General features: G+C 39.1%; 1 protein-coding gene across 2 annotated transcripts; it reads right to left on the minus strand.

Annotated features, from left to right (window-relative positions):
- Window positions 1–1,329: 1,329 nt before the first annotated feature.
- Window positions 1,330–10,611, minus strand: LOC143804442 (germ cell nuclear acidic protein-like). 2 transcript variants are annotated; one of them, XM_077282546.1, is made up of 15 exons: window positions 10,479–10,611; window positions 9,994–10,081; window positions 8,615–8,660; window positions 8,462–8,529; window positions 8,223–8,265; window positions 8,074–8,135; window positions 6,105–6,150; window positions 5,872–6,016; window positions 5,255–5,384; window positions 4,488–4,695; window positions 4,141–4,229; window positions 3,888–4,054; window positions 3,713–3,773; window positions 3,468–3,567; window positions 1,330–1,572 (listed from the first exon to the last, which is right to left on the minus strand). In XM_077282546.1, the coding sequence occupies exons 1-11, from the start codon at window positions 10,557–10,559 to the stop codon at window positions 4,145–4,147; spliced, it is 1,002 nt and encodes a 333-aa protein (XP_077138661.1). In that variant the 5' UTR covers window positions 10,560–10,611; the 3' UTR covers window positions 1,330–1,572; window positions 3,468–3,567; window positions 3,713–3,773; window positions 3,888–4,054; window positions 4,141–4,144. The 2 variants fall into 2 exon arrangements, with proteins under 2 accessions (XP_077138661.1, XP_077138662.1); XM_077282547.1 differs by lacking the exon at window positions 3,888–4,054.
- Window positions 10,612–11,896: the final 1,285 nt, after the last annotated feature.

Consider the following 11,896-nt stretch of genomic DNA (forward strand, 5'->3'; position numbering starts at 1 on the left):
ATGGATCAGCCGTCCTGGTTCCTTTGCAGAGAAACAGCCCCAAATCATTATGTTGTCACCCCCATGCTTCACAGTAGGTATGGTGTTCTTTGGATGCAACTCAGCATTCTGTCTCCTCCAAACACGACGAGTTTTGTTTCTACCAAACAGTTCTACTTTGGTATTATTAGACCATATGACATTCTCCCAATTCTCTTCTGGATAATCCAAATGCTTTCTAGCAAACTTCAGACGAGTCCGGGCATGTACTGTCTTAAGCAGGGGGACATGTCTGACACTGCAGGTCCCTGGTGGCGTAGTGTGTTACTGATGGTAGCCTTGGTTATGGTGGTCCCAGCTCGATGATGGTCATTCACTAGGTCCCCCCGTGTGGTCCTGGGATTTTTGCTCACCGTTCTTGTGATCATTTTGACCCCACGGGGTGAGATCTTGCATCAATCCCCAGATTGAGGGAGATTATCAGTGGTCTTGTATGTCTTCCATTTTCTTATTATTGCCCCCACAGTAGATTTCATCACACCAAGCTGCTTGCCTATTCCAAATTCAGTCTTCCAGCCCGGTGCAGGGCTACAATTTTGTTTCTGGTGTCCTTCGACAGCTCTTTGGTCTTCACCATAGTGGAGTTTGGAGTGTGACTGTTCGAGGTTGTGGACAGGAGTCTTTTATACTGATAACAAGTTCAAACAGGTGCCATTACTACAGGTAATGAGTGGAGGACAGAGGAGCCTCTTAAAGAAGAAGTTACAGGTCTGTGAGAGCCAGAAATCTTGCATGTTTTTAGGTGACAAAATACTTATTTTCCACCATAATTTGCAAAATAAATCTTGCCAAAGCAGGCAAGGTGATTTTCTGGATTTGTTTTCTCATTTTGACTCTCATAGTTGTGGTCTACCTATGATGTCAATTACAGGCCTCTCTCATCTTTTTAAGTGGGAGAACTTGCATAATTGGTGGCTAACTAAATACTTTTTTCCCCACTGTATATAGCAAAAATAATGGTCTCCTATGAACACCAGGCACAGGCTGGTATCCACAGGAGAATCATCAAGATGGTCATCAGCAGACCATGATCACTTCACTGGGGAACCAATGGACACATAGAACTGTGAACCCCCCCCTCTGCTGGTGCACATTAAATGCTACTGTCATAGATTGACAGTGGCATTTAACAGTTTAACAGCCGCGAACAGAGCTCCGCTCCTCTCGACTGTTCGAGGCAGATGATGGCTGAATAACACAAGTAAACAACACATTGATTGTAATATGTTTTACAAAAGCCATCGATCTTCATAACAAAAATCCAAACTAGAAGGAATTAATAGATTTATTTTTAATGGTATTTATTTCTAATTCAGAAAAATTAGAAAAAAAACTATTTATGACTATTAATGTTCACATATCCAGCACCATATCCATTGCTGGGCAGCTCTGAAAAAACACTTGCAGAGATTCTCCAGGTCTTGGAAACTGCATCTGATCATGTTCTCAGCGCAGGTCGGTGCAGATTTTCACCTTTTTCTTCCAAGATGTGTTATATCAGTATAGAAGCGAAAAGTCGCCTTTCTCATTAACCTGAAAACAATTAAAAGACATGTTTTTAATAAACTTCACAATATGTACTGGTTATCAAATGAAACAAACTCAGCAAAGGCAACTTCACCATTATATCTTTGGTCAACAGTAGAAATAGACATGAAATATTGCATTATATATGGTCTACACAAAAGGCCAATTTGGAAATTGAAAATAGGAATTTGTCAATATTCGTGTAATGTTAGAAAAATGCAACATGAATCATATGACTGTTGAGAGCACTCACAATAGATCTATACGGCATGTAATGTTTGAGGGACTTATCTCGCCCGTCAGATTGTGTGTTGGCGATTCCTCCACAGCAGTAGGCTGATAACTTTCATCATTTCCTTCTTTTCTCAACCAGAATAAAAAAAAATTGTACATCAAGAAAAAATAATTACACTGGTCAACAGCATTTTTGGTGCCAAAGATATTTCATCGAATTTAGGGTATTTTTGGGGTGCTGATTCTGAATATGTCATCAGTTTTGCCAGATTGGCTCAAGTTTTTGAGATTTTTGGTATCTTATTTATAGCACTTGTTGGTAAATGCGATGCATCATCTCATTAATTTCTTTGGATTAGTACTTGAACTGAGCAGTTCTCAATATAGTTTTGTGTTAATTAGTGTTCTAAAAGTTTGTTCATAGCTTGATTTTTGCACTAACTTTATGTTGTTGTCTGTTTTCCAGTGAAAAGCATGAACTCATCAAGAAGAAGTTGTCTTAACGATCCAGACTCATTCTGTTACATTTGTGGTGAATACACACTGCCAAAACATAGAAGAAACATAACAGACTTCGTAAAAAAAGTGTATTTTGCCTATTTTGGGGTTATGCTTGGGGACCAAGACAAGTTTTGGGCACCACACATAGTGTGCAAAGCATGTATCGAATTATTACGAAAATGGAGCAAAGGACAAAGAAAAAGCTTCAAATTTGGTGTTCCAATGGTGTGGAGAGAGCCAAAAAATCATCATGATGACTGTTATTTATGGTAAACACAGGTACAGGCACATCTTCACAATGAGGGACAGGCCTTCTTGCAGATTCCATGTTACTCCCATTTTCGTTTCTTTTGCTTATTGAATCCTTGCACTTGCACTGCACAGAAATAACAGTCATCATGATGATTTTTTGGCTCTCTCCACACCATTGGAACACCAAATTTGAAGCTTTTTCTTTGTCCTTTGCTCCATTTTCGTAATAATTTGATACATGCTTTGCACACTATGTGTGGTGCCCAAAACTTGTCTTGGTCCCCAAGCATAACCCCAAAATAGGCAAAATACAATTTTTTTACGAAGTCTGTTATGTTTCTTCTATGTTTTGGCAGTGTGTATTCACCACAAATGTAACAGAATGAGTCTGGATCGTTAAGACAACTTCTTCTTGATGAGTTCATGCTTTTCACTGGAAAACAGACAACAACATAAAGTTAGTGCAAAAATCAAGCTATGAACAAACTTTTAGAACACTAATTAACACAAAACTATATTGAGAACTGCTCAGTTCAAGTACTAATCCAAAGAAATTAATGAGATAATGCGTCGCATTTACCAACAAGTGCTATAAATAGGATACCAAAAATGTCAAAAACTTGAGCCAATCTGGCAAAACTGATAGCATATTCAGAATCAGCACCCCAAAAATACCCCAAATTCATTAAAATATTTTGGACACCAGAAAAAAAATTTTTTTTTGTTGACCTGTGTTATTAGAAATAAATCCAGTAATAAAAACCATATTGCATTTCCTCTATTATTACACCTTGCTTACATTATCATGTCCGCACTGTTGCACTTCTTGAAAACAAGAATGATTGTTACTTACAATGATTTATTATTGACATGTAGAACATATATGAATAGAGGAAATACGCAGAAATAATTACCTGGAAAATACAGGCTGGAAGCTTTGTGTCAATCAGAATAGGTGGATTCTGGATGTTTGCTGTTAGCTGCTTGTGATGAAGACGTCAACTGATTGTGTCCCTACATGGTGAAAAAAGCAAAATATATAAAAGTATTTAAACTTTGCTAAAATTCCAGTAAGAGACTAAATTAGAGACTCCAAATCTTAATATTGTAAAAATCACTTATTACTGATTGCTGACGATAGTGGAGGATTTGTTCTTACCTTCATCACAGGTAGATGAGATGATGATATTCAGACAAATCTCAATGTTCAAATAATGAACCTGAAAATATAAAGAAAAATAATTACATCCAACAAAGCTTAAAATCATAGAAGGTTTTCCAAAGCACTGTTTAACTGTTTGTTAAGAGTTGTGACGGAACAGAAAGTCACTTACCCCAGCAGGCTACTGGTATCATTAGGAACATTGGTCTTGTAGAAACTCTTGCTTTCCTCCATCCAGGGTAATATTAGTAATATATCCCATCTAGTGCTTGGGGACGGGGACTACATGGGCCTGTGTGGTTTCTAATGCCAGGACTGAATTTCAGCCCCAGTCCGTACCTGCTCAGGATAAAATATGTATAAGGGTCTGAACTTTAATTATAAAGAAACAAAGTTAGAGACTAAATATTCTGAAGGATAGTTACATGTTTAGCTGACGGATAGTTGACGTAATCGGCCTCCGCACTTGCGGCAGTAACATTTATTGTCAGGTATTTTTCTAAAACGCCCAATTCTGCAAAGATAAGAGGAATATTGGTTACAAGACTGAAATGAACGTTCACTAATACCAAGGATTATATTAAAAAGAACAAACTGAAATCAATATATAAAGAACTGGCCCCAGCACAGGAAATAGAACATTAACCCTACAGCCCCCGACGTCAGTCCGCTCTGATAGTAAAGTATAAAAGCATTATACCAACAGAACTGCACTGACGTCTCTCCGCAGTGATTGTGTTTCATGAGGAGATAAATCATAAAATCTACTTACTGTTTATCACACTGGGAGCATTTGTAATTGTAGTCATAGTTGATGGTATAATTGTTAATTTCTGTCACTTCTGGCAGCTCAGGATGAATACGATTCACCCGTCTTGTGAGAGCCTGCCACATCAGGCCATGGTCGTCATTGCCTTCACCGAAGATTATCCAACAAGCGGCATGGCACATCTCGTGCACAAGTATGTCTCGTACTCGCTCTAAAATAAGAGTTTACACAGTTATGAGGAAATCTGAGTACACCCTGATTGATCTGTTTGGTTTTACATATCAGGACAAAATACAAAATACATCCTGAGATGAACAACACGTGACAAGTCAACTGTGCCATTATTTATTCACCGAAAACTGCATCAAAATGCAGAAGCAGAGAGTGAAAAATAAGTACACCCCATGAATCAATAGCTTTTCGAATCATCTTTAGCAGCAATAACTTGAAGTTGCATCAATGGTGTCCTTAATTTATCACACATTGCTCTTGCATTTTGGCCTACTTTTTGTTAAATAGTGTTGTAGTATTTTTTAACATGTTTACTGAGATTGTATTTCCCTACTTTTAGGACCTTCTAAGGACCAGGTGCTTTTTTTAATTTTCCCCTGATATGTAAAATATTAGAATTCAATGAGGGTGTACTTAGGTTTTCTTATGACAGTATGTAGAGTGAGGTTATAAGATGTACTACATCACAAGCAGCAGTTTTTTGCCCTGTATACAGGTTGTCTTGTAAAGCTGCAGGATGGATGTGATGTGAAACCTACCGACAGAATCACAGACTTTTTCAGAAAGCTCAATCACTGAGTAGCGGCGCTTCTTATCCAGCTTTGGCGTGCAGTGGCCGGCTGCTGATATCAGCCTCTTATTCCACAAAATGTCCATTTTCACAGGAAGCTAAAATAGAAGAAACAAATTCCATTACATCTGTAAACTCTTTTTATGCCAATCTTACAAAGTACCCAACTCTCATTTGTGATTTACCGCACGGTCTACTTGTATGGGGTATATGGTCTACCGAGAAGTCCAAGATGTGAGACTAAAAATAAACTTATTCTAAAATGTCCAAATATCAACTAAATGGTTTTTATATACTGTAAAAATTTAAAAATCCTGTGAACAAGCTAAAGGTTGCTAATCTTTTTGTCTCTGCATGGTGGACCATCTAAGGTTTCCACTCATCCCACAGATAAGAGGGTGATGACATTTACCAAACTAAGTGACATTTAGTTGACATATTGAATAACTATTTCAGACACATGACAAAGGGGTTAGGATGCCTTTCAGAAAGTTGGAGCCTTTTTTTTTTGTGAATTTATTGTTTAAAGGTGGAGATAATAAAGAAGTCATGTATCACCCAGAAACCCATGATAAGATGTGATACCTTATTATTGAAGACTGTCCTGTTGTACAGATCGTATAGTCGTTCTACCAGCTCTTCCTTTTTTTCCTGGAAGTTGGTAACATAGATGGAAGTAGGAGAAATAATGTCTTCCAGGAAACAGCCGGGGATATTACATAGTGGTGTCCTGGAAAAGATAAGGAATCATATATAAATCCACAGGAAACATCTTACCTAGTTCATGACTTTATATAGAGGTAGATGCCATAACTTACCTCTCCTCTGTAGCGGAGCTCTCCTCGCTATCAGATGGTAACTTATCTGTACAGAAATATGGAAGAGTGAAAATACGTTTTATAAGTCTCAAATCACACATATTAGTATGCAGGTCCATACTAGAGAGAGGTCTATACATATAGAGTGTAGAGCACTAATAAGACTATGAATATGGGATCAGACCAGAGCAGAACACATAGCTGACCAGACCACCAAAAATCCACAGGATCATCCATTGGGATCAGGTTCTGAAATTATAATGGGGTTCAACAACAACAGGGCCCATACATTTTCACAGACGTCTATCCCTTCTGTTGCTCAGGTAATCTATCCTTATTAATAATGTGTGGTCAGTACAAGATGAGAACTGAACATGTCCTCAATGGCCAGAGGGTGGACCATAAAATGGTAGGGGTCCGTTCTCTGGGGCCTTCATGTAAAATAAGACTAGAGGTCCTGTCACCTCATTTGCTGATGCATGGTAGCCTCTATTGGTTTTAATGGAGATGTGGGATTCCTTGTGCAGGGCTTTCTCTATTGATGTCTATTGGAATTACGAAAAGAGGCAAGAAAATGTATTCCACATCTGTAATAAATTCTATAGGGACAACAATGGCCATAAGTCAACATGGCAGTGAGTTGTTCTCCCAATATGGAAGTGTCCGAAACATAGGACCCACACCAATCAAGCATGTGTAAAATAGGATTACCTCTGTAAGGTATCTATAATTTAACCCCTTAGCAGCCATGTACAGCGCTCATCAGTAGAGAATGAATGGAGAGGGCCTCAGGAGTTGAGCCCACCTCTTTCATGGCAGATGATGGCTGTGCCATTCAGCTATCATCTACCTCTAACAGCCAAGAGTGGATTGGAGCTCCGCCTGCTTCTGTTAACCTGTTAAATGCTGCTGTCATTTTCTGACGGTGGCATTTACAGCACATTTCCCAGGTGGCTCACTGTTCCAACTCCTGACAGCTCCCTTGTAATTGTTCAATTTAGAAACTGACCTGTGACAGTACAGAAAACTCATTGATATTTCTACAATAATATAAACCTGGATTGTGTCTAGAAATGATAACTTACTAGTATATGAGGAAGTTCCTGCCTTATTGAAATCGTCATCTTCATTAGCGCTGTAATAGGAGCTGTGAAATAAATGTAACAGAATATGAGCCACCATTAATCATTAATCCCCATCATGTATCTAGTAATGGAGGAGATGTAAGTCTTACCAGGTGGAACTGTCCGGATCATCTGAAGTTGGTAAAATCAGATCTGTGGGGGCAACACAACATAAATCTCTTATTAGACTATTGTAATAGCAAAGACTGAGGCTCAATATCAAATAAATAAATTCTAATAAAGTATCCAGTGTACCCTTATATGTATATGGGGCAAATAATCACATTCAGCTACAGTGACCTGCCGAGTGCACGGCCATCATGAGAAGAAATCCCCAAATCTCATTTCCGGCTGACTTAAGAACAATAATAATAATATAATAATAATCTCTTTATTTATACAGCGCCAACAGAGCAAATGTATGAATAATGTTCTAGACCAAATGCTAAAAAGAAATGTTGTTCTCCCAATATGGAAGTGTCCCAGACATTTAACCCCTTAGCAGCCACGTACAGTGCTCATCAGCAGAGAATGAATGGAGAGGGCCTCAGGAGTTGAGCCCGCCTCTTTCATGGCAGATGATGGCTGTGTCATTCAGCCATCATCTACCTCTAACAGCCGAGAGTGGATTGGAGCTCTGCCTGCTTCTGTTAACCTGTTAAATGCTGCTGTCATTTTCTGACGGTGGCATTTACAGCACATTTCCCAGGTGGCTCGCTGTTCCAACTCCTGATCAGCGCCCTTGTAATTGCTCGACTTGGAAACTGACCTGTGACAGTACAGAAAACTCATTGTTATTTCTACAATAATATAAACCTGGATTGTGTCTAGAAATGATAACTTACTAGTATATGAGGAAGTTCCTGCCCTATTGAAATCGGCATCTTCATTAGTGCTGTAATAGGAGCTGTGAAATAAATGTAACAGAATATGAGCCACCATTAATCATTAATCCCCATCATGTATCTAGTAATGGAGGAGATGTAAGTCTTACCAGGTGGAACTGTCCGGATCATCTGAAGTTGGTAAAATCAGATCTGTGGGGGCAACACAACATAAATCTCTTATTAGAATATTGTAATAGCAAAGACTGAGGCTCAATATCAAATAAATAAATTCTAATAAAGTATTGGCCTTTAATTTTCTACATTTGGAAACTAATCTGTGACAGTACAGAAAATTCAGTGTTCTTTCTACAATAACCCCGGATGGAATCTAGAAATGATAACTTACTATTATATGTGGAAGTTCCTGCCCTATTGAAATCATCATCATCATCAATAAGAATGATGGCATCGGAGCTGTGGAATAAATGTAACAGGTAATGAGCCACCATTAATCATTACTCCCCATCATGTAATTAGTAATGGAGAAGACGTGTCTTACCAGTAGGTACTGTCCGGACCATGGTCTGTAGGTGGTAAACTCAGATCTGTGTGGGAAACACAACATAAAGCTCTTGTTAGAATTTTGTAATAGCAAAGACTGAGGCTCAATATAAAAAGAAATAAATCCTAATAAAGTATCCAGCGTTTTCCTATACATGGGGCAAAAAATCACATTCAGCTACAATGACCCGCACTGTACATGGCCACCATCAGAAGAAATCCCCAAATCCCATTTCTGTCTGACTTTATAAATCCTGCATAAATATTCCTGACCAAATGCTGAAAATAAGTGATTAATATGAGGTAATTTACTGTAGGCGTACAATATACATAAATCCTAGCCCTGACCACAACATGCGATCTGCACCCAATGACGACAATGTGCCCGTAAGGGGGTTGCATTGGTGCCTTTCCCAGTTAAACATATGTGTAAGTGTGTGTATGCATGTATATGTGTGTGTATACATATCTATCTATCGTTGCCCCGTACTGTTGCAGATTTTTATTTTAATGTTGCTGAATGTACATAAGTAATGCATTTATTATCCCTGTGACTGCATTGTATGTAGGGAAAGCTCAGTAGTAGGAATAGACCACTAGATGGGGCATTTTAGTGTTAATAGTTTATTTTAGGAGGGGTCACTGTGATAAGGGTAGGGGAGTTTCCTGGTTGTAGGCAGAAGGGCCTGGGCGCCCATAGAGCTCGGGTGGGCTGTCAGCCCGAGTAACACAGTTACCCCATAACGTTCTCAAGCTTAGTGCCCAGTCATCCAGGACCACATTATCAGCTTGGTCAAAACCATAGAAGCGTCAGCAGCTTCAGGATGGAAGCTTACTTTAAAGTAGACATGGCAGGAAAGACAGGCAGGTCGCTCATTTGGCAGATGTTTGCGTGGGCTGATGCCCTCAGAACTGGTTCAAAACAGCTGAAGGAACCCCCCACTTAAGGCAAGAAATCTGGACAGGGAGGACTCTGAAATTCCGTATGAGACGGTAGGACCTGGGCTCGAGCCGTGTGAGGAGGAGAGGATTAAAGGGAAAGATGAAATGACGTGCAATGTGAAACCTGATGTAACCGCTGTAATGGATCTGGATGAGCTGCGAAGACATGGAAGTAAAGTGTTGTATTTGAAGTTAAACATGGACTGTGTCTCAATTATTTCCAAAGAGACTGGAGCAGTCCGACTGGAGCCGAGTAGAAGGCCTACCAGCGTAGAGAGTGGAGCGGCAAGTGAGCTGACAAGGGAACATGATGTTTATGTGGAGGAAGGTCAGGGCATGCAGAGCCCGAGTAGCAATGTCACGACTATTGCCCTGGCCTACTACTACATGCCATCGATATGTATTAGAGCCTTTACTGGATTAGGGGTACAGTACCTGGTAAACTCGGAGTCGAGCCCGAATTGAAGCCACTGATGTTTTCTTGGCCTGGAGACCTTGGAATTGGCCTCTTTCTTGGATGAGACTGAAAAAAATGACAAACATGTCAGATTCTATAACCATGAACTTCTCCAATCTATAATCTTACTCCATATTCCCCTGATTACAGGTAGACACCGATATGAATGTGGTTTCCATCGGCCTGTGCTTATTTCATGTACAGAGTATGACGGGTGTGCCGGACACCAATGGTTAGGATATGGATAGGGGCGGTGGTGACATTTATGTCCTCATTCAATATTATTGTGTATCCTGTATATGGACATATTGTCACCAATATTACAAGTCAGGGCAGCATTTACTCTGCAAACATGATCCAAATTATCACCCCATCTACTCAGAGCAATATTTTCTGTTCCACCATCTTCTTTTGAACTTTTATCCCAAATATATTTTAGTTAAGAATATAAAATGATACTCACCTGACTGAAGTCGTCATCATCACTGCTGTCCTCGATGTCAGAGAAATCTATAATACTCTTAAATCGCTTTCTTGGCATCATATTTGCACAAGTCACTCACAACACTCCTCTCTCCACAAACGCCTACTAAAACCCTCAACGGAACCCTAGATGACTGGGCGTTATATATTGTCAGCGCTTTGTGACATCATTAGAATGCTGCAATTGTTGCTCGTTTTTTGTATTTTACAACTTTATTTAATTATACAAAACATACTGTACAAATACAAAAAAAGGAAATCAGATACAAACAACAATCTTCCTAATTACTTCACTCTCAACATTTTTCCAGTTTTTCAGAAAAAAATAATAAATAACCCACATAAACCAACATTAAAAAAATAAAGAAACCCCCACTAATGTTTAAGCTGCTGATTATCGCTCGCCCCTGAGTTTAGTGCTCTCCACTACATTTTTTCCAATTGTTCTCCAAATTTTCAAAATTCTCTGAGGAGCAAAACGAGACCCTGTCATATTTTATAAGTCTCTTATGTAATTTCTTCTATTCTGTAATGCTCCATTTTTCCTTATCCATTTCCTAACGAAATCCACTCTTGCTATATAAAGCCGCCTACTTATGACTCTTCTTCCTCATTTCATCTCTTCTGCTCCAAAGAGAAGTTTTAAAATTGTTGACTTGATCTCAATTTAGAACTAAGTCCCCAGTTTCCCCCCTATATCTTCATACCCTCTGATAAATGTATCAAATCGGCCCTTGTGTCTTACACAGTTTACAAGTATTGTCCGCATTCTTCTTCATTCTGTATAATGCTTGGTGAAAAAAATGGGATCAACTGGGTCAATGTATGAATTTACTGATTGACATCACACTTATGTATATGTGTGTGTATATATATATATATATATATATATATATATATATATACTGTATATATATATACACACATATACATAAGTATATATATATACATATCTAATATATAAAGCTGAATGTGTGTATGTGTGTGTGTATGTATGTCCGGGATTGGCATCTGAACCGTCGTAGCTACAGCCACAAAATTTTGCACAGTCACACGTCTGGACCCCGAGAGCGTCATAGGCTATGTTGTGAGGTGAAATTTTAACCCCACGCTTTCCAATTCACCAAACAATTTTGCCCCTATCTACATAATGGGGAAAAAATGAAAGGAAAAGTGTTGGAGGCAAATTAACAGCTGCCAGATGTGAACAAGGGGGACTTAAAGAATGAGAGCGATGGCGCCAAAGAGTATATACTGTACAGTTGCTAAGGTGGGGCTCCGACATGGTATAATCACCACACCACCACAGGGATATGAACACACACACAAAATGCGCCACACACTACCACGTGCTCGAACACATATACCACCCTCAGCGCACATTTCACCACACATACA

This window comes from Ranitomeya variabilis, chromosome 2 (genome assembly GCF_051348905.1).
Source record: "Ranitomeya variabilis isolate aRanVar5 chromosome 2, aRanVar5.hap1, whole genome shotgun sequence".
Lineage (NCBI taxonomy): Eukaryota > Metazoa > Chordata > Amphibia > Anura > Dendrobatidae > Ranitomeya > Ranitomeya variabilis.